Source organism: Arachis ipaensis, chromosome B05 (assembly GCF_000816755.2).
Source record: "Arachis ipaensis cultivar K30076 chromosome B05, Araip1.1, whole genome shotgun sequence".
NCBI lineage: Eukaryota > Viridiplantae > Streptophyta > Magnoliopsida > Fabales > Fabaceae > Arachis > Arachis ipaensis.
In genome coordinates, this window is record NC_029789.2 from 110,573,447 (window position 1) to 110,591,392 (window position 17,946).

The 17,946-nt window shown below is 40.0% G+C and overlaps 1 protein-coding gene across 1 annotated transcript; it reads left to right on the forward strand.

Moving 5' to 3' along the window:
- Positions 5,602 to 16,426, forward strand: LOC107640833. Its single transcript, XM_016344334.1, has 2 exons — positions 5,602 to 6,876; positions 16,232 to 16,426. Exons 1-2 carry the CDS (start codon positions 5,602 to 5,604, stop codon positions 16,424 to 16,426), a joined length of 1,470 nt encoding a protein of 489 aa, XP_016199820.1.

Here is a 17,946-nt window from a genome sequence, read left to right on the forward strand (position 1 = left end):
TAGATCCTTGATTGTGCATGTAGTTCACTTGTTCCTGCTACTGATCTTCACAATTTTCCTCATTTTGCCCCCACCCAACTGGTGGTTGATTGGTGACATTCACTGATGCAACTTGTAAGCTATCAATCCTCTTAGCCATCTGCTCAAATTGTTGCTGGATTTGCTGCTGCATCACCTTGTTTTGAGCTAGAATGGTGTCTACACCTTCCAACTCCAGGACTCCTTTCCTTTGGGCTGGTTGGCGTTGTCTTTGATGAGTAAAAAAGTACTGATTATTTGCCACCATATCAATGAGGTTTTGGGCTTCCTATGCTGTCTTCATTAATTGCAATGAGCCTCCTGCTGAGTGATCTAGTGCTTCCTGAGCTTTCAGGGTCAACCATTCATAGAAATTTTGAAGTATGTCCCATTCATTGAACATTTCAGGGGGACATTTTCTAATCAGAGCCTTGTATCTCTCTCAAGCCTCATAGAGAGATTTTGCATCCATCTGTGTGAAAGTTTGCACCTCTGTCTTCAACTGATAATCCTTTGAGGTGGGTAAAACTTGGCCAAGAATTTACTCACTAGATCCTCCCAGCTAGTGATGCTTTCTTATAGGAAGGCTTCAAGCCATTGAGCAGCCTTGTCCCTCAATGAAAATGGAAACAACAACAATTTATATATGTCTGGATGCACACCATTGGACTTTATTGTATCACAGATCCTCAAGAAGGTAGATAAATGCTGATTTGGATCTTCTATTGGACTTCCTCCATAGGAGCAGTTGTTTTGTACCAAGGTGATGAGCTGGGGCTTCAATTCAAAGTTGTTTGCATTGACATTTGGGGTAAGGATACTACTCCCACAATGCCTAGGATTAGCAAACATATATGAACCCAAGACTCTCCTCTGGGGCTGACCATTGTTGTTGGCCACTCCCACTGGTGGATTTATTAGATTCTCCTCCATTTTTTGGTACTCTTCTTCAGAAGTTTCCAGAGGTGGAAACCTCTCTCCTTGCTTCTGTCATATAACCAAAATAACAAGAAACACAAGAGCACTCTGTAGCTTGAGTGCAGTGAGAGTTAGTAGAGACAAAGTCTCAAATAGTTAGTGTGCTTATTAAAAATAAAGAAAAACAAAGAAAAAGTGCTTAATCTAGACCACCACCTTACTTAATCATTGTCAATCTAGATCAATCCCCGGCAATGGCGCCAAAAACTTGATGGGTTGAAATTGGAATTCCAACACCTAAACTCACCGGCAAGTGTACCGGGTCGCATGAAGTAGTAATTACTCACAAGAGTGAGGTCGATCTCATAGGGATTGATGGATTGAGCAATTTTAGTTAGGTGGTTAATTTAGTTAAGCAGACAGTTGATGATTTGAGTGGATTGTGACCAACAGAAGCTAAATTGCATGAAACTAAAAGGGAGAGGGGAAATTGACAGAAAAGTAAAGTGCAGAAGAGTAAATTGCATGAAACTTAAATTGCAAGAGAGTAAAAGAGCTGAATCTTAAAGAGCAAGTAATGTAAATGACTGAAACTTAGATTGCAAGAAATGTAAATGGCTGAAGCTTAAAGTGCAAGAAATGTAAACTACTGAATTTAAATTGTTGTGGAACTTAAATTGCTGAAAGATTAAAGGGATGTGGGGAGTTGGGATTCAAAATAAAGCAAGACAATGTAAAGAGCAATCAAGCAGAGAAGTAGAAGATGAAGTAAGTGCAGCAGATCTAAATAGAAATGGAAAATTGCTTGAAGAACAAAATAGAAAGTAAACTTAGCTCAATTGCAAAATCTAAAAGAGAAATTGAAGATCCAAGAGGAGCAATGAGATTAGAACAAGGATCTAGATCTCAATTGCACCCTTGATCAAACAGAAAATAAATTGCAGAAGAAATGTAAAAGAAACAGCAAATAAAACTCAGATTCAATTCTTAGAACAATTGAGAAGAGAGGTAAAAGATGATTCTCAAACTTAGAATCAATGAAGCTCTTCAATCTCAATTCAAATTCCAAGAACAAATAGCAAGAGTTACAGAAGAAATGAAAATGAAGGCAGAAAGCTAAATCCAATTCCAAATCCTTAGAATTATGCAGAAGAAAAGAAAGATGAATTACAGATCAAGGATTGAAACAAAATTCCTTCAATCTCAATCTAAAATTCAGAAACAGAAAGTAGAAATTGCCAAAGTAAGAACAAGGAGGAAGAGAACTCAACTCTCAATCCCAATTTCCAAATTCAAAATGAAAGCTAAAGTGAAAACTAAAATTGAGCTAAAAGGTAAAACTAAAATAAAAAATGAAAGAAGGTCCTCTACAAATCAAACTAATTCCTATTTATACACATTCTAATTTGATTTTAGAATTTGGAGTGAGCTTTTCAAATTGGTGAAGAAGTGGATCCAAATTGGCTTTTGCTTGAAAAATGGACTCAGGAACCACCTCCAGTGGAGCGCTCAGTTATGTAAAATAACGTAGCGCTCCCTTGCCTTCTTCCTGGGCTCGTGCCAAGCCCATATGCATAGCAAAGTTGCGCTCAGTTATGTAAAATAACGTAGCGCCCTTTTCCTTGGAGTGAGGCTCCCACTTCGAGCCTTGGTGGCTTCAATTTTGCCAATTCCCTTGTGAAGCATAGCACTCAGTGAAGACTTCTAGCGCAGCATTACTTGTTTTTCTTATGTCTCCCCCTTTGAGCCTTGGTGAAGTCATTTTGGAAATTTTTCTTGCCAAGCCTTGTAGCACTCCTTCCTTGCTAGCATAAGGTCCCCATTTTGAATCCTGGTGGATGCATTTGTGCCAATTCCTTTTGTGCTAAGCTTTGTACACTAGCGCTCAGTTAAGTAAGTTAACTTAGCGCTTCAAGCTTGTACAGGGTCCCTTCTTCGAGCCTTGCTCCTCCCATTTTGTGCCAATTTCATTACACACTAGCGCTCAGTGAAGGGACTTCAGCAGCGCCCTTTGTGCTTGTGCAAGGTCTCCTCTTCGACTCTTGGTGACTGCATTTGTTAGCAATTTCCTTGTTGCAATAGCGCTTAGTTGAAGTTAAGCAAAGTGACGCTCCCTTGTATGTGCCTGGTTCGAACCTTGTCTCCACCTTTCCTTGACATTGTGCCTTGCTTTTTTTTTTTCATGAGGAGCCCGTTAAAGTTAACAAAGTGAACCGAGCGCTATTGATTTTTCCTTGTTCTCTAAGTTTTCTTTCTGTTTGTTTTTTCTTCTGCAACTTCTATTTTCTGTTTTGGGTTTTGAACTCAGATTGAAGAACTCCACTGAAATTCTTCATCTGAGAATCATCTTTTACTTTTCCTTGTTATAGCTCTAAGAATTGGAAATTGGATCTCAATCTTCTTTTTTGTTTTCATTTTATTTCTTCTGTAATTTCTTCTTTACTTTTTGGTCAAGAGAGTAATTGAGATCTAGACTTTCTTTCTGTTTTTGTTACTTCCCTGAATTATCAATTTTTCTTTAGGATTTCAGAATTGATCTAAGTTTCCTTGCTATTTTGAATTCATCTGCAATTTGCTATTTTTGTTTTGCTATTGAGACCCTGGTCTGAATCTCTTTATCTCATAGTTCTCTGATTTACTTCAATTTACATTTTCTAGCTCAATTTTGAATCCCAGTACCCAAATTCTCTTACTCTTAATGTAATTTAAGTTTCCTGTCAATTTAGATTCAGCAATTTACATTTCTTTTACTTTAAGTTTCAGTCATTTACCTTTCTTGCAGTTTAAGTTTCAGCTTGTTTATTTTCTTGCAATTTAAATTTCTGTAATTTACTTCTTCTGCACTTTAAGATTTTGTCAATTTACCCTCTCCCTTTTATTTTCTTGCAATTTTACTTCTGTTAATCAAGTTTCACTCAAATTATCAAATATTCTCTTAACTAAATTCATCACCTAACTAAAGTTGCTCAATCCATCAATCCCTGTGGGATCGAGCTCACTCTGGTGAGTTATTACTACTTGATGTGATCTGGTACACTTGCCGGTGAGTTTGTGTGGAAATTTATTTTTCACCCATCAAGTTTTTGGCACCGTTGCCAGGGATTGATATAGATTGACAATGATTAAGTAGGGTGATAATCTAGATTAAGCATTTTTCTTTAGTTTTGTCAAGCACACTAACTGTTTGAGTTTTTGTTTAAGTTAACATTAACCTCACTCTAGCAGTAGAGTGAATTGCTTTTGGTTTCTGGTTTTGTGTGTGTCTTATGTTAGGAGAAAGAGGAGGTGAATCTACATCTTTTGATTCTGAACCGGAGAGAACATTACTGAGAAGAAGAAGAGAAGCAAGAGTAAAGGAAATTATTGGAGAAGAAGCATCAGAAGAAGAGGATCAAGAGATGGAGGATAACATCCCAAATCACCCTGAGGGTGTGGCTAATAACAATGGCCAGCCTCAAAGGAGAGGTCTAGCTTCCTACACCTTCCCCAATGCAAGAAACTGTGGGAGTAGCATACTCACTCCAAATGTTCATGCAAAAAACTTTGAGTTGAAACCTCAACTCATCACTTTGGTGCAGAACAACTGTTCTTATGGAGGAGGTCCTTTGGAAGATTCAAATCAGCACTTAGCCATCTTTCTAAGGTTATGTGACACAGTTAAGACAAATGGTGTACATCCAGACATCTATAAGTTGCTGCTATTCCTATTTTCATTAAGGGACAAAGCTGCCCAATGGTTGAAGCATTTCCAAAAGAAAGCATCAACAATTGGGAGGATCTAGTGAGCAAATTTCTAGCTAAATTCTACCCACCTCAGAAGATCATAAGATTGAAGACGAAGGTACAAACCTTCACCCAAATAGATGGAGAGTCACTTTATGAGGCCTGGGAGAGATACAAAGCCTTGATCAGAAAGTGTCCACCGGAGATGTTCAATGAATGGGATAAACTCCGAAATTTCTATGAAGGATTGACACTGAGAGCTCAAGAAGCCCTTGATTATTCAGCAGTAGGTTCATTACAACTCATGAAGACAGCTGAAGAAGCTCAGAACCTCATAGACACTGTGGCAAATAACCAATACTTCTATTCTCATCAAAGGTAACGCCAACCAGCTCAAAGGAAGGGTGTATTGGAGCTGGAAGGTGTGGATACCATTTTGGCACAAAACAAGGTGATGCACCAACAGATTCAACAACAAATGGAGATGATGGCCAAGAGGATTGATGGTCTTCAAGTAGCTACAGTGAACACTACAAATCAACCACCAGCTGGGTGGGGGCAAAATGAGGAAAACTATGAAGAGCAGCAGCAAGAGCAAGTTAACTATATGCACAATCAAGGTGCTGGTCAGAATGAATTTCATGGAGATACCTACAACTCATCCTGGAGGAACCACCCCAATTTGAGGTGGGAAGACAACCAAAACCAGCAGCCTTGGCAGAAAAACTCAAACCAGAACAATTCCAAAAACACAACCATCAAAACTATCAAAACACTAACCAAAACCAGTACAGAAAACCACAAAACAATCAACCCCAACCCAACTACTATCTACCCAACAACCCTTCCACTAACCAAAATAACTATCATCCACCCTCAACATCCTATAATCAACCACAACCACCCCAAGAATCTCAAAGGCTCTCCAACTTGGAGATAATGATGGAAAAGATGATCAAGCATCAAGAATTGGCCCATAAGAACCATGAAGCTTTACTACGGAATCTAGAGAGGCAAATTGGCCAATTGTCCAAGCAAATAGTAGCTAAAAGAGCACCCAATGCATTACCAAATGACACCATTCCCAATCCCAAAGAAGGATGCAAAGCAATCCAATTAAGGAGTGGAAGAACCTTGGTAAATGACAAGGAAACTAACAAGAGGCCAGCTGAGAATGATGAGGCTAGCAGCAAGGAAGAAGTGACACTTAAGGAGAAGGACCAAGAAAAGCTCAGGGAGAAAGAAGAACAGCCACAAGCTTTAAAGAAGGGAAAGCAAGTCATGGAGGAGCAATCACAAGAACAGAGGAAGATAGTGAAGACTTACACCCCTCCTTTGCTATACACTCAAAGATTACATAAAGAGCTCAAGGACCAACAATTTCCCAAGTTCTTAGAGGTTTTCAAGAAGCTGGAAATTAATATTCCTCTTGCTGAAGCGTTGGAGCAGATGCCTCTGTATGCAAAATTCCTAAATGAGCTTATCAACAAGAAGAGGAGCTGGAATAAAAAAGAGACGGTAATCTTGACCCAAGAATGCAGTGCTGTCATCCAAAGAGGTCTTCCACCAAAGCTCAAAGATCCAGGAAGCTTCATCCTATCTTGCACTATAGGCAACAAAACATTGGACAAAGCCCTCTGTGATCTAGGAGCCAGCATCAACTTGGTGCCTCTCTCATTAATGAAGCAGTTTGCAATAGAGGAACTCAGGCCAACTAGAATGTCACTTCAAATGGCTGACAGATCGCTCAAAATACCTAATGGAGTTGTGGAGAATTTGTTGGTGAAAGTAGAAAAATTCATATTTTCTGCTGACTTCGTCATTTTAGACATGGAGGAAGAAAGACACAACTCAATCATCTTGGGGAGGCCCTTTCTAGCCATAGCAAGGGCTATAATTGATGTAGAGAAAGGTGAAATGACACTCAGAGTGCATGATAAAAAGATGATCATCAATGTCTTTAAATCCATGCAATACCCCCCTGAGAAAGAAAAGCATATGAGAGTGGAAATGGTGGAAGAAGTAGAGAGGGGGTTACTTGAGAACAACAACCAAGAGGAACAAGAAGTGGAAACAGAAGTGGAACAAGATTTCATAGAAGAGGAAGTAGTAAAAATCTCCTCTGAAGTCAAGACAGAGGAGAAGCCAAAACAAGAGTTAAAGCCTCTTCCCCCTCATCTCAAGTATGTATTTCTTGGAGAAGCAGAGGCCCTGCCAGTGATCATAAATTCTTCCTTGAATATAGAAGAAGAAACAAAGCTGATTGAAGTGTTGAAAGCTCACAAGACAGCCTTGGGTTGGACGATTGATGATATCAAGGGCATAAGCCCTACCATTTGTATGCATAAAATTCTATTGGAGGAAGATTCAAGGCCTATAGTTCAACCCCAAAGAAGGCTTAACCCAACCATGAAGGAGGTGGTTCAAAAAGAAGTGATGAAGCTATGGAATGCTGGAATCATATACCCAATCTCTAACAACTCTTGGGTGAGCCCAGTACAAGTAGTGCCAAAGAAAGGTGGCATGACTGTCATCTTCAATGAGAAGAATGAACTCATTCTCATAGGGACAGTGACAGGGTGGAGAATGTGCATCGATTATAGAAGATTGAATGATGCTACAAGGAAAGATAATTTTCCTCTCCCATTCATCGACCAGATGCTGGAAAGATTGGCTGGCCATGCATACTATTGCTTCCTGGACGGGTACTCTGGATACAATCAAATAGTGGTGGATCCCAAGGATCAAGAAAAGACTTCCTTCACCTGTCTATTTGGAGTCTTTGCTTACAGAAGGATGCCCTTTGGGCGCAATGCCCCTGCAACTTTTCAAAGGTGTATGCTTTCTATATTTTCTGACATGGTGGAAAAATTTTTAGAAGTCTTCATGGAAGATTTTTCTGTCTTTGGCAATTCATTTAACACTTGCTTGCATCATTTAACTCTTGTTTTGAAAAGATGTCAAGAAACTAATCTGGTATTGAATTGGAAGAAATGCCATTTCATGGTTCCTGAAGGGATAGTTCTTGGGTATAAGGTTTCAAGCAAAGGTATAGAAGTTGACAAAGTGATGAGCGGATAATTTATACGCTTTTTGGCATTGTTTTTAGTATGTTTTTAGTATGATTTAGTTAGTTTTTATTATATTTTTATTAGTTTTTAAATAAAAATCATATTTCTGGACTTCACTGTGAGTTTGTGTGTTTTTCTGTAATTTCAGGTATTTTCTGGCTGAAATTGAGGGAGCTGAGCAAAAATCTGATTCAGGATGAAAAAGAACTGCAGATGCTGTTGGATTCTGACCTCCCTGCACTCGAAATGGATTTTCTGGAGCTACAGAAGTCCAAATGGCACGCTCTCAATTGCGTTGGAAGGTAGACATCCAGGGCTTTCCAGCAATATATAATAGTTCATACTTTTCTCAAGGATAAATGATGTAAACTGGTGTTCAACGCCAGTTCCATGTTGCAGTCTGGCGTCAAACGCCAGAAACAGGTTACAAATTGGAGTTGAACGCCAGAAACAGGTTACAACCTGGCGTTCAACTCCAGAAACAGCCTAGGCACGTGAGAAGCTTAAGTCTCAGCCCCAGCACACACCAAGTGGGCCCTACTAAGATTTACAAGATAACCATAGATTGCTTCAAACCAACAATCTCCGTGGGATCGACCCTTACTCACGTAAGGTATTACTTGGACGACCCAGTGCACTTGCTGGTTAGTTTTGCGAATTTGTGAGAAATAGTAATATTGACATTGAAAGAAGAGGCTAAAACAGTAACTGCTGAACTCAGTCCTGCAGAACAAATTATTGAATTCAATCAGCAATTAGACTTTCTAACAAAACAGTTGGCCGAATTCAAGGAGATACTACAAGACACAAGAATGGCTAATATAAATATGGAGGTACAGTTGAAGCAAACAGAACAACAGTTATCAAAACAAATAACAGAAGAGTGCCAAGCAGTTCAATTAAGAAGTGGGAAAATATTAAATACCTCACTTCAAGGCAGCAGGTAGCCAAGAAAAGAACAAACTGCTATCCAAAATTCCTCTGAGGACAGTAAGAGCCCAGAGAGGAATAATTGTGGTGTTCAAATGCCAGAAACAAGCAAGGATTTGGCATCAAACGCCCAATGAAAGCTCAGTTCTGGCGTTCAAACGCCAGGAACAAGTAAGGAGTTGGCGTCCAACGCCACTCCAGCTTCTAACCCTGGCATTCAAATGCCAGTGAGGGATTAGACACTTACAAGTGCTGATAACAACCCCTCTAAAAAGGCTTCCCCAACCACCTCTGTAGGAAATAAACCTGCAGCAACTAAGGTTGAGGAATATAAAGCCAAGATACCTTATCCTCAAAAACTCCGCCAAGAGGAGCAGGATAAGCAATTTGCTCGCTTTGCAGATTATCTCAGGACTCTTGAAATAAAGATTCCATTTGCAGAGGCACTTTAGCAAATACCTTCTTATTCCAAGTTCATGAAGGAGATCTTGAGTCATAAGAAGGATTGGAGAGAAACTGAAAGAGTTCTCCTCACTGAAGAATGCAGTGCAGTCATTCTGAAAAGCTTTCCAGAAAAGCTTAAAGATCCCGGGAGCTTTCTGATACCATGCATATTAAAGGGTAATTGCAGCAAGACAGCTTTATGTGATTTTGGGGCAAGCATCAACTTAATACCTGCATCCACTATCAGAAAGCTTGGTTTAACTGAAGAAGTTAAACCAACCCGGATATGTCTCCAACTTGCTGATGGCTCCATTAAATACCCATCAAGCGTGATTGAGGACATAATTGTCAGGGTTGGGCCATTCGCCTTTCCCACTGACTTTGTAGTGCTGGAAATGGATGAGCACAAGAGTGATACTCTCATTCTAGGAAGACCTTTCCTAGCAACTGGACGAACTCTCATTGATGTCCAAATGGGGGAAGTAACCCTGAGAGTCAATGAGGATGAGTTTAAGTTGAACGCTGTCAAGGCCATGCAGCATCCAGACACACGAAAAGACTGCATGAAAGTTGATCTCATTGACTCTTTGGTAGAGGAGGTCAACATGGCTGAGAGTCTTGAATCAGAGCTGGAAGACATATTTAAAGATGTTCAGCCTGATTTGGAGGGTTCAGAGGAACTGAAAGAGCCTCTGAGATTTTCTCAGGAAGAGGAGAAACCTCCTAAACCCGAGCTCAAGCCATTACCACCATCCCTGAAATATGCATTTCTGGGAGAAGGTGACACTTTTCTAGTGATCATAAGCTCTGTTTTAAACCCACTGGAAGAGGAAGCACTAATTCAAGTGCTAAGGACACACAAGACAGCTCTTGGGTGGTCCATAAGTGACCTTAATTGCATAAGCCCAGCTAGATGCATGCGCAAAATCCTATTGGAGGATGATGCTAAACCAGTGGTTCAACCACAGAGGCGGCTAAATCCAGCCATGAAGGAAGTGGTGCAGAAAGAGGTCACCAAATTACTGGAGGCTGGGATTATTTATCCGATTTCTGATAGCCCCTGGGTGAGCCCTGTTCAAGTTGTTCCCAAGAAGGGAGGCATGACAGTGGTTCATAATGAAAAAAATAAACTGGTTCCTACAAGAACAGTTACAGGGTGGCGCATGTGTATTGACTACAGAAGGCTCAATACAGCCACCAGAAAGGATCATTTTCCTTTACCATTCATAGACCAGATGCTAGAGAGACTAGCAGGTCATGAATATTACTACTTTTTGGATGGCTATTCAGGTTACAACCAAATTGTAGTAGATCCTCAGGACCAAGAGAAAACAACATTCACATGTCCTTCTGGAGTATTTGCTTACAGAAGAATGCCTTTTGGTCTGTGTAATGCACCTGCAACCTTTCAGAGGTGCATGCTCTCTATCTTCTAAGAGAACCAAGTGGCTGATCATCTGTCCCGGATAGAACCAGTAGAAGGGGAGTTTCCCCCCTCTATTGAGATCTCTGAGACCTTTCCGGATGAGCATTTGTTTGCCATTCAGGAAACACCATGGTTTGCAGATATTGCAAACTATAAAGCTGCAAGGTTCATACCCAAGGAGTACAGCAGGCAACAAAAGAAAAAATTAATTACTGATGCAAAGTACTACTTGTCGGATGAACCCTATCTCTTTAAGAGATGTGCAGACGGAATAATCCGTAGGTGTGTGCCTAGAGAAGAAGCACAGAGGATCTTATGGCATTGTCATGGATTACAATATGGAGGCCATTTCGGAGGTGAGCGAACAGCCACCAAGGTCCTCCAATGTGGCTTCTACTGGTCTACACTCTATAGGGATTCCCAAGAGTTTGTACGTAACTGTGACAGTTGCCAAAGAGCTGGTAATCTGTCTCATGGTTACGCCATGCCTCAACAGGGAATCTTGGAGATTGAGTTGTTTGATGGATGGGGAATTGACTTCATGGGACCTTTCCCACCATCATACTCAAATACTTATATTCTGGTGGCAGTCGACTATGTATCAAAATGGGTAGAGGCCGTTGCCACACCCACCAATGATACTAAAACAGTGCTGAAGTTCCTCCAGAAACATATCTTCAGTAGGTTTGGTGTCCCTAGAGTACTAATCAGTGATGGGGGCACTCACTTCTGCAACAAATAGATTTACTCTGTCATTGTCCGGTATGGGATTTGCCACAAGGTGGCGACTCCATATCATCCACAGACAAATGGGCAAGCTGAAGTTTCTAACAAAGAACAAAAAAGAATCCTGGAACGGACTGTAAGTACCCGTAGAAAGGATTGGGCAAGAAGCTTGGATGATGCTCTGTGGGCTTACAGAACAGCATTCAAGACTCCTATAGGGACCTCTCCATACCAGCTTGTGTATGGTAAGGCCTGTCATCTGCCCGTGGAACTGGAACATAAGGCCTACTGGGCAACCAGATTCCTAAACTTTGATGCCAAATTAGCTGGAGAAAAAAGATTTCTCCAGCTGAATGAGCTAGAGGAATTCAGATTCACTGCTTTCGAAAATGCCAAGCTTTACAAAGAGAAAGCAAAAAGATGGCATGACAGAAAGTTGTCATCTAGAGTCTTTGAACCAGGACAGAAAGTTCTGTTGTTTAACTCTAGGCTCAGGCTATTCCCCGGGAAACTGAAATCCCGTGGAGGGGACCATATGTGATTATAAGTGTGTCACCATATGGCTATGTGGAGCTTCAAGACATTGATTCTGATAAGAAGTTCATTGTTAATGGAAAAAGAATCAAGCATTATCTTGAAGGCAATGTTGAGCAAGAGTGCTCAAGGCTGAGGCTAGATTAAAAGCTCAGCAAAGTCCAGCTAAAGACAAATAAAGAAGCGCTTATTGGGAGGCAACCCAATGTTATTTAATTATATCTCTTTATTTTTTATTGCTATTTTATGTTTTCCTTAGGTTGATGATCATGTGAAGTCACAAAAATAACTGAAAAATCAAAAACAGAATGAAAAACAGCATTAGAAACAGCACACCCTGGAGGAGGAATAGTCTGGCGTTTAAACGCCAGAAACAAGCATCTGTCTGGCGTTTAACGCCAGAAACAGGCACCAAGCTGGCGTTTAACACCAGAAGCAAGCATCTACCTGGCGTTAAACGCTAGAAACAAGCTACATTTTGGCATTTAACGCCAGAAACAGGCAGCAGTCTGGCGTTAAACGCCAGGATTGCACAGCAAGGGCGTTTTACACGCCTAATTGGAGCAGGGATGTTAAGTCCTTAACCCCACTGGATCTGTGGATCCCACAGGATCCCCACCTCTTCTTCTCTCCTTATTACACCTTTCCATAACACTCTTCCCCAAATTAACCTCCACCAATCACCTCCATTACTCCTCCAAAACCATCATACAACCCACCTACCCCCACCCACTCAAATTCAAACCACTCACACCTCTCCATCTCATCTATTTTCTTCTTCTTCTACTACTTTCTTTCTTTTGCTCGAGGACGAGCAAACATTTTAAGTTTGGTGTGGAAAAAGCAGTGCTTTTTTTTTTGTTTTTCCATAACCACTAATGCCTCAAGGGATGCACTTCCCTCCACAAAATTATTAGGAGTAAATCAACACTTTCCTAGGAGAATTAAGTTCCAACATGGGACAACTAAGGGTGGAGCACCAAGAGCACTCCATCATCCTCCATGAAACTAGAGAAGATCAAAGAGCTATTGGGGAGGAGCAACAAAGACAAGGAAGAGACATAGAGGAGCTCAAGAGCACCATTGGTTCTTCAAGAAGAGGAAGACGCCACCCTCACTAAGGTGGACTCATTCCTTAATCTCCTTGTTCTTATTTTTCTATTTTTCATTTACTGTGCTTTTTGTTTATGTTTGTATCTTGTTACATGATCATTAGTGTCTAAGTGTCTATGCCTTAAAGTTATGAATATGAATCCATCACCTTTCTTAAATGAAAAATGTTTTTAATTGAAAAAGAAAAAGAAGTGCATGAATTTTGAATTTTAAAACAGTTTAATTATTTTAATGTGGTGGCAATACCTCTGTCTTTCTGAATGAATGCTTGAACAGTGCATATTTTTGATATTGTTGATTCATGAATGTTAAAATTGTTGGCTCTTGAAGAATGATGAAAAAGGAGAAATATTATTTGATAATCTGAAAAATCATAAAAATAATTCTTGAAGCAAGAAAAAGCAGTGAATACAAAAGCTTGCAAAAAAAATAGCGAAAATGAAAAAAAAGAAGAAGAAAAAGCAAGCAGAAAAAGCCAATAGCCCTTAAAACCAAAAGGCAAGGGTAATAAAAAAGATCCAAGGCTTTGAGCATCAGTGGATAGGAGGGGCTAAAGGAATAAAATCCTGGCCTAACCGGCTAAACCAAGCTGTCCCTAACCATGTGCTTGTGGCGTGAAGGTGTCAAGTGAAAACTTGAGACTGAGCGGTTAAAGTCGAGATCCAAAGCAAAAAGAAGAGTGTGCTTAAGAACCCTGGACACCTCTAATTGGGGACTCTAGCAAAGCTGAGTCACAATCTGAAAAGGTTCACCAAGTCATGTGTCTGTGGCATTTATGTATCCGGTGGTAACACTGGAAAACAAAGTGCTTAGGGCCACGGCCAAGACTCATAAAGTAGCTGTGTTTAAGAATCAACATACTGAACTAGGAAAATCAATAACACTATCTGAATTCTAAGTTCCTATAGATGCCAATCATTCTGAACTTCAAAGGATGAAGTGAGATACTAAAACTGTTCAGAAGCAAAAAGCTAATAGCCCCGCACAGATGTTTTTGGAATTCATTGTATATTCTCTTCTTTTTATCCTATTTGATTTTTAGTTGCTTGGGGACAAGCAACAATTTAAGTTTGGTGTTGTGATGAGCGGATAATTTATACGCTTTTTGGCATTGTTTTTAGTATGTTTTTAGTATGATTTAGTTAGTTTTTATTATATTTTTATTAGTTTTTAAATAAAAATTATATTTCTGGACTTCACTATGAGTTTCTGTGTTTTTCTGTAATTTCAGGTATTTTCTGGCTGAAATTGAGGGAGCTGAGCAAAAATCTGATTCAGGCTGAAAAAGGACTGCAAATGCTGTTGGATTCTGACCTCCCTGCACTCGAAATAGATTTTCTTGAGCTACAGGCGTCCAAATGGCACGCTCTCGATTGCGTTGGAAATTAGACATCCAAGGCTTTCCAGAAATATATAATAGTCCATACTTTGCTCAAGGATAAACAACATAAACTGGTGTTCAACGCCAGTTCTATGTTGCAGTCTGGCGTCAAACGCCAGAAACAGGTTACAAATTGGAGTTGAACGCCAGAAACAGGTTACAACCTGGCGTTCAACTCTAGAAACAGCCTAGGCACGTGAGAAGCTTAAGTCTCAGCCCCAGCACACACCAAGTGGGCCCCAGAAGTGGATTTCTGCACCAATTATCTTAGTTTATTCATTTTCTGTAAACCTAGGTTACTAGTTTAGTATTTAAACAACTTTTAGAGATTTATTTTGTACCTCATGACATTTTTTAGATCTGAACTTTGTACTCTTTAACGGCATAAGTCTCTAAACTCCATTGTTGGGGGTGAGGAGCTCTGCTGTGTCTCGATGAATTAATGCAATTATTTCTTTTTTCTATTCAAACACGCTTGTTTCTATCTAAGATGTTTATTCGCACTTTAAAATGATGGATGTGATGATCCATGACACTCATCATCATCCTCAACCTATGAACGTGTGCCTGACAACCACCTCCGTTCTACCTTCGATTGAATGAATATCTCTTGGATTCCTTAATCAGAATCTTCGTGGTATAAGCTAGAATCCATTGGCAGCATTCTTGAGAATCCGGAAAGTCTAAACCTTGTCTGTGGTATTCCGAGTAGGATTCAGGGATTGAATGACTGTGACGAGCTTCAAACTCACAAGGGCTGGGCATAGTGACAAACGCAAAAGGATCAATGGATCCTATTCCAGCATGAGTGTGAACCGACAGATGATTAGCCGTGCGGTGACAGCGCACCTGGACCTTTTTCACTGAGAGGACGGATGGTAGCCATTGACAACGGTGGTCCACCAACACACAGCTTGCCATAGGAGGAACCTTGCGTGCGTGAAGAAGAAGACAGGGAGAAAATAGAGATTCAGAAGACAAAGCATCTCCAAAACTCCAACATATTCTCCATTACTGCAGAACATGTATTTAATTCATGCTCTTTTATTCTTCGCAATTCATACTGATAATTATAATTGATTTCCTGACTAAGATTTACAAGATAACCATAGATTGCTTCAAACCAACAATCTCCGTGGGATCGACCCTTACTCACGTAAGGTATTACTTGGACGACCCAGTGCACTTGCTGGTTAGTTGTGCGAATTTGTGAGAAATAGTAATATTGACATTGACATACACAATTTCGTGCACCACAAAGCAAAAATAGAAATCATTGAAAAGCTTCCTATACCTGTTAATGTGAAAACAGTAAGAAGTTTCCTTGGACATGCTGGTTTTTACAGGAGATTCATCAAAGATTTTTCAAAAATAGCAAAACCACTAAGCAATTTGCTAGTGATTGATATTCCTTTCATCTTTGATGACAATTGCAAGCATGCCTTTGAAACTTTAAAAAGAAAACCCACTACAGCACCAATCATCACACCCCCAGATTGGGAATTGCCTTTTGAACTTATGTGTGATGCAAGTGACTTTGCAATTGGTGCTGTATTGGGGCAAAAGAAAGACAAGCTGCATCATGTTATATACTATGCTAGCAAGGTGTTGAATGAAGCACATAAAAATTATACCACCACCAAGAAAGAGCTCTTGGCAATTGTATATGCATTTAATAAATTTAGACAATACTTGATTGGTTCAAAGGTAATAGTATATACTGATCATGCTACTCTCAAATATCTCATGTCTAAACAGGATTCGAAGCCCAGGCTTATTAGGTGAGTATTGCTGCTACAAGAATTTGACATTGAAGTGAGAGATAGGAAAGGGAATGAGAACCAAGTGGCAGACCATTTGTCAAGACTATCTCAAGAAACTAACCAAGATACACCACAACCAGTGAATGAAAAATTCCCAGATGAATACCTTCTTCAAATCCAGCAGGCACCTTGGTTTGATGACATTGCAAACTACAAGGTTGGAAGGAAGATTTCCCAAGAATTCACCAAGCAACAAGTGAAGAAACTGCTCAATGAGGCCAAGAAATTCTTATGGGATGAACCATTCTTATTCAGGAGGTGTCCAGATAGAATGATTAGGAAATGTGTTCCTGAGAGTGAGATGAGAGACATACTATAGCATTGTCATGGTTCAGCTTTTGGTGGACATTTTGGGCCAGAAAGAACAGTAGCCAAAGTACTTCAAAGTGGATTTTATTGGCCAACCATACTCAAGGATGCTAGAGAGTTTGTTCATCAATGCAATGAGTGCCAAAGAACTGGAGGATTAACAAGAAGGAATGAGATGCCTCAGAACTACATCTTAGAGGTAGAACTCTTTGATCTTTGGGGCATAGATTTTATGGGCCCTTTTCCACCTTTATATTCTTTCAAATACATACTTGTGGCAGTAGAGTATGTCTCAAAGTGGGTGGAAGCCATAGCAACAACCACATGTGATGCACAAATTGTCCTTCAATTCCTTAAGAAGCACATTTTCACTAGATATGGAGTGCCTAAGGGTCTTGTTAGTGATGGTGGTAGTCATTTTTGCAACAAACAGATGGAGAAACTACTTCACAAATACGGGGTGATGCATAAAGTAGCCACACCATATCATCCATAGACCAATGGCCAAGCAGAGCTTGCAAATAGGGAGTTGCAGAGGATTTTGGAGAAAACAGTGGGGAACACAAGGAAGGGTTGGGCCAGAAAATTAGAAGATGATCTCTGGGCATATAGAACAGCATTCAAAACTCCTATTGGAAAGTCTCTTTTTCAATTATTATATGGCAAGTCTTGTCACCTCCCTGTAGAGCTTGAGCATAAAGCCTTCTGGGCCACTAAACTCCTCAACCTTGATTCTCAAGCAGCAGGAGAGAAGAGGCTATTGCAACTAAATGAGTTGGATGAGTTTAGACTGGAAGCCTATGAAAATGCTAGGATATACAAGGAAAAAGCTAAGAGATGGCATGACAAAAGGATATCAAAGAAGGAGTTCAAACCAGGACAGTAAGTACTCTTGTATAACTCCAGACTCAAAGTTTTCCCTGGCAAACTCAAGTCCAAATGGACTGGCCCCTACTTGGTGACAAAGGTTTTCCCTTATGGAAGCCTTGAACTCCTAGATGAAGCAACAAAGAACAATTTCACAGCAAACGGTCACAGGGCAAAGCATTATTTGGGAGGCCCTTGGGACAAAGAGAAGGAGATTCAGAAATTAAGTTGAGCAAGAATGAAGGATGTCAAGCTAGTGACATTAAAAGAGTGCTTGTTGGGAGGCAACCCAACCAGAGGTAGTTTTTTTTCTCCTAAACTATTTCAATAAAAAGGTTAAGTAGACTTATCTGTATTGCAAGGAGCTAAGTTTGGTGTTGCACACCAAAATAATTTAAGGGTGAATGAAGGATGCTAAGTTTGGTGTTCCACCAAAAATCTCATTTAAAAACAAATTTCAACCCTCTGCATAAATGGTTACTAGCTCCAAGCAATCAGGAAAATCACTAAACCATTGTCTGTTTTCTAGTTTTTAGTTTTATTACTTTTAGCAAAAGCACAAGGTTTCATGTAACTGATGCATCATAGACAGTAGCAAGGGACTAAGTTTGGTGTTCCCTCACCAAAGTAAGTTCAAGAACCTACAATAATTCATGCATGCTA

What these genes read in the sequence shown, in the direction of transcription:
- LOC107640833 (XM_016344334.1), top strand. Translation starts at nt 5,602, where the DNA reads ATGGAAAAGATGATCAAGCATCAAGAATTGGCCCATAAGAACCATGAA. An exon ending in GAGAAGCAGAGGCCCTGCCA is followed by an intron (nt 6,877 to 16,231) that starts GTGATCATAAAT and finishes CAAATCCAGCAG; the next exon opens with GCACCTTGGTTTGATGACAT.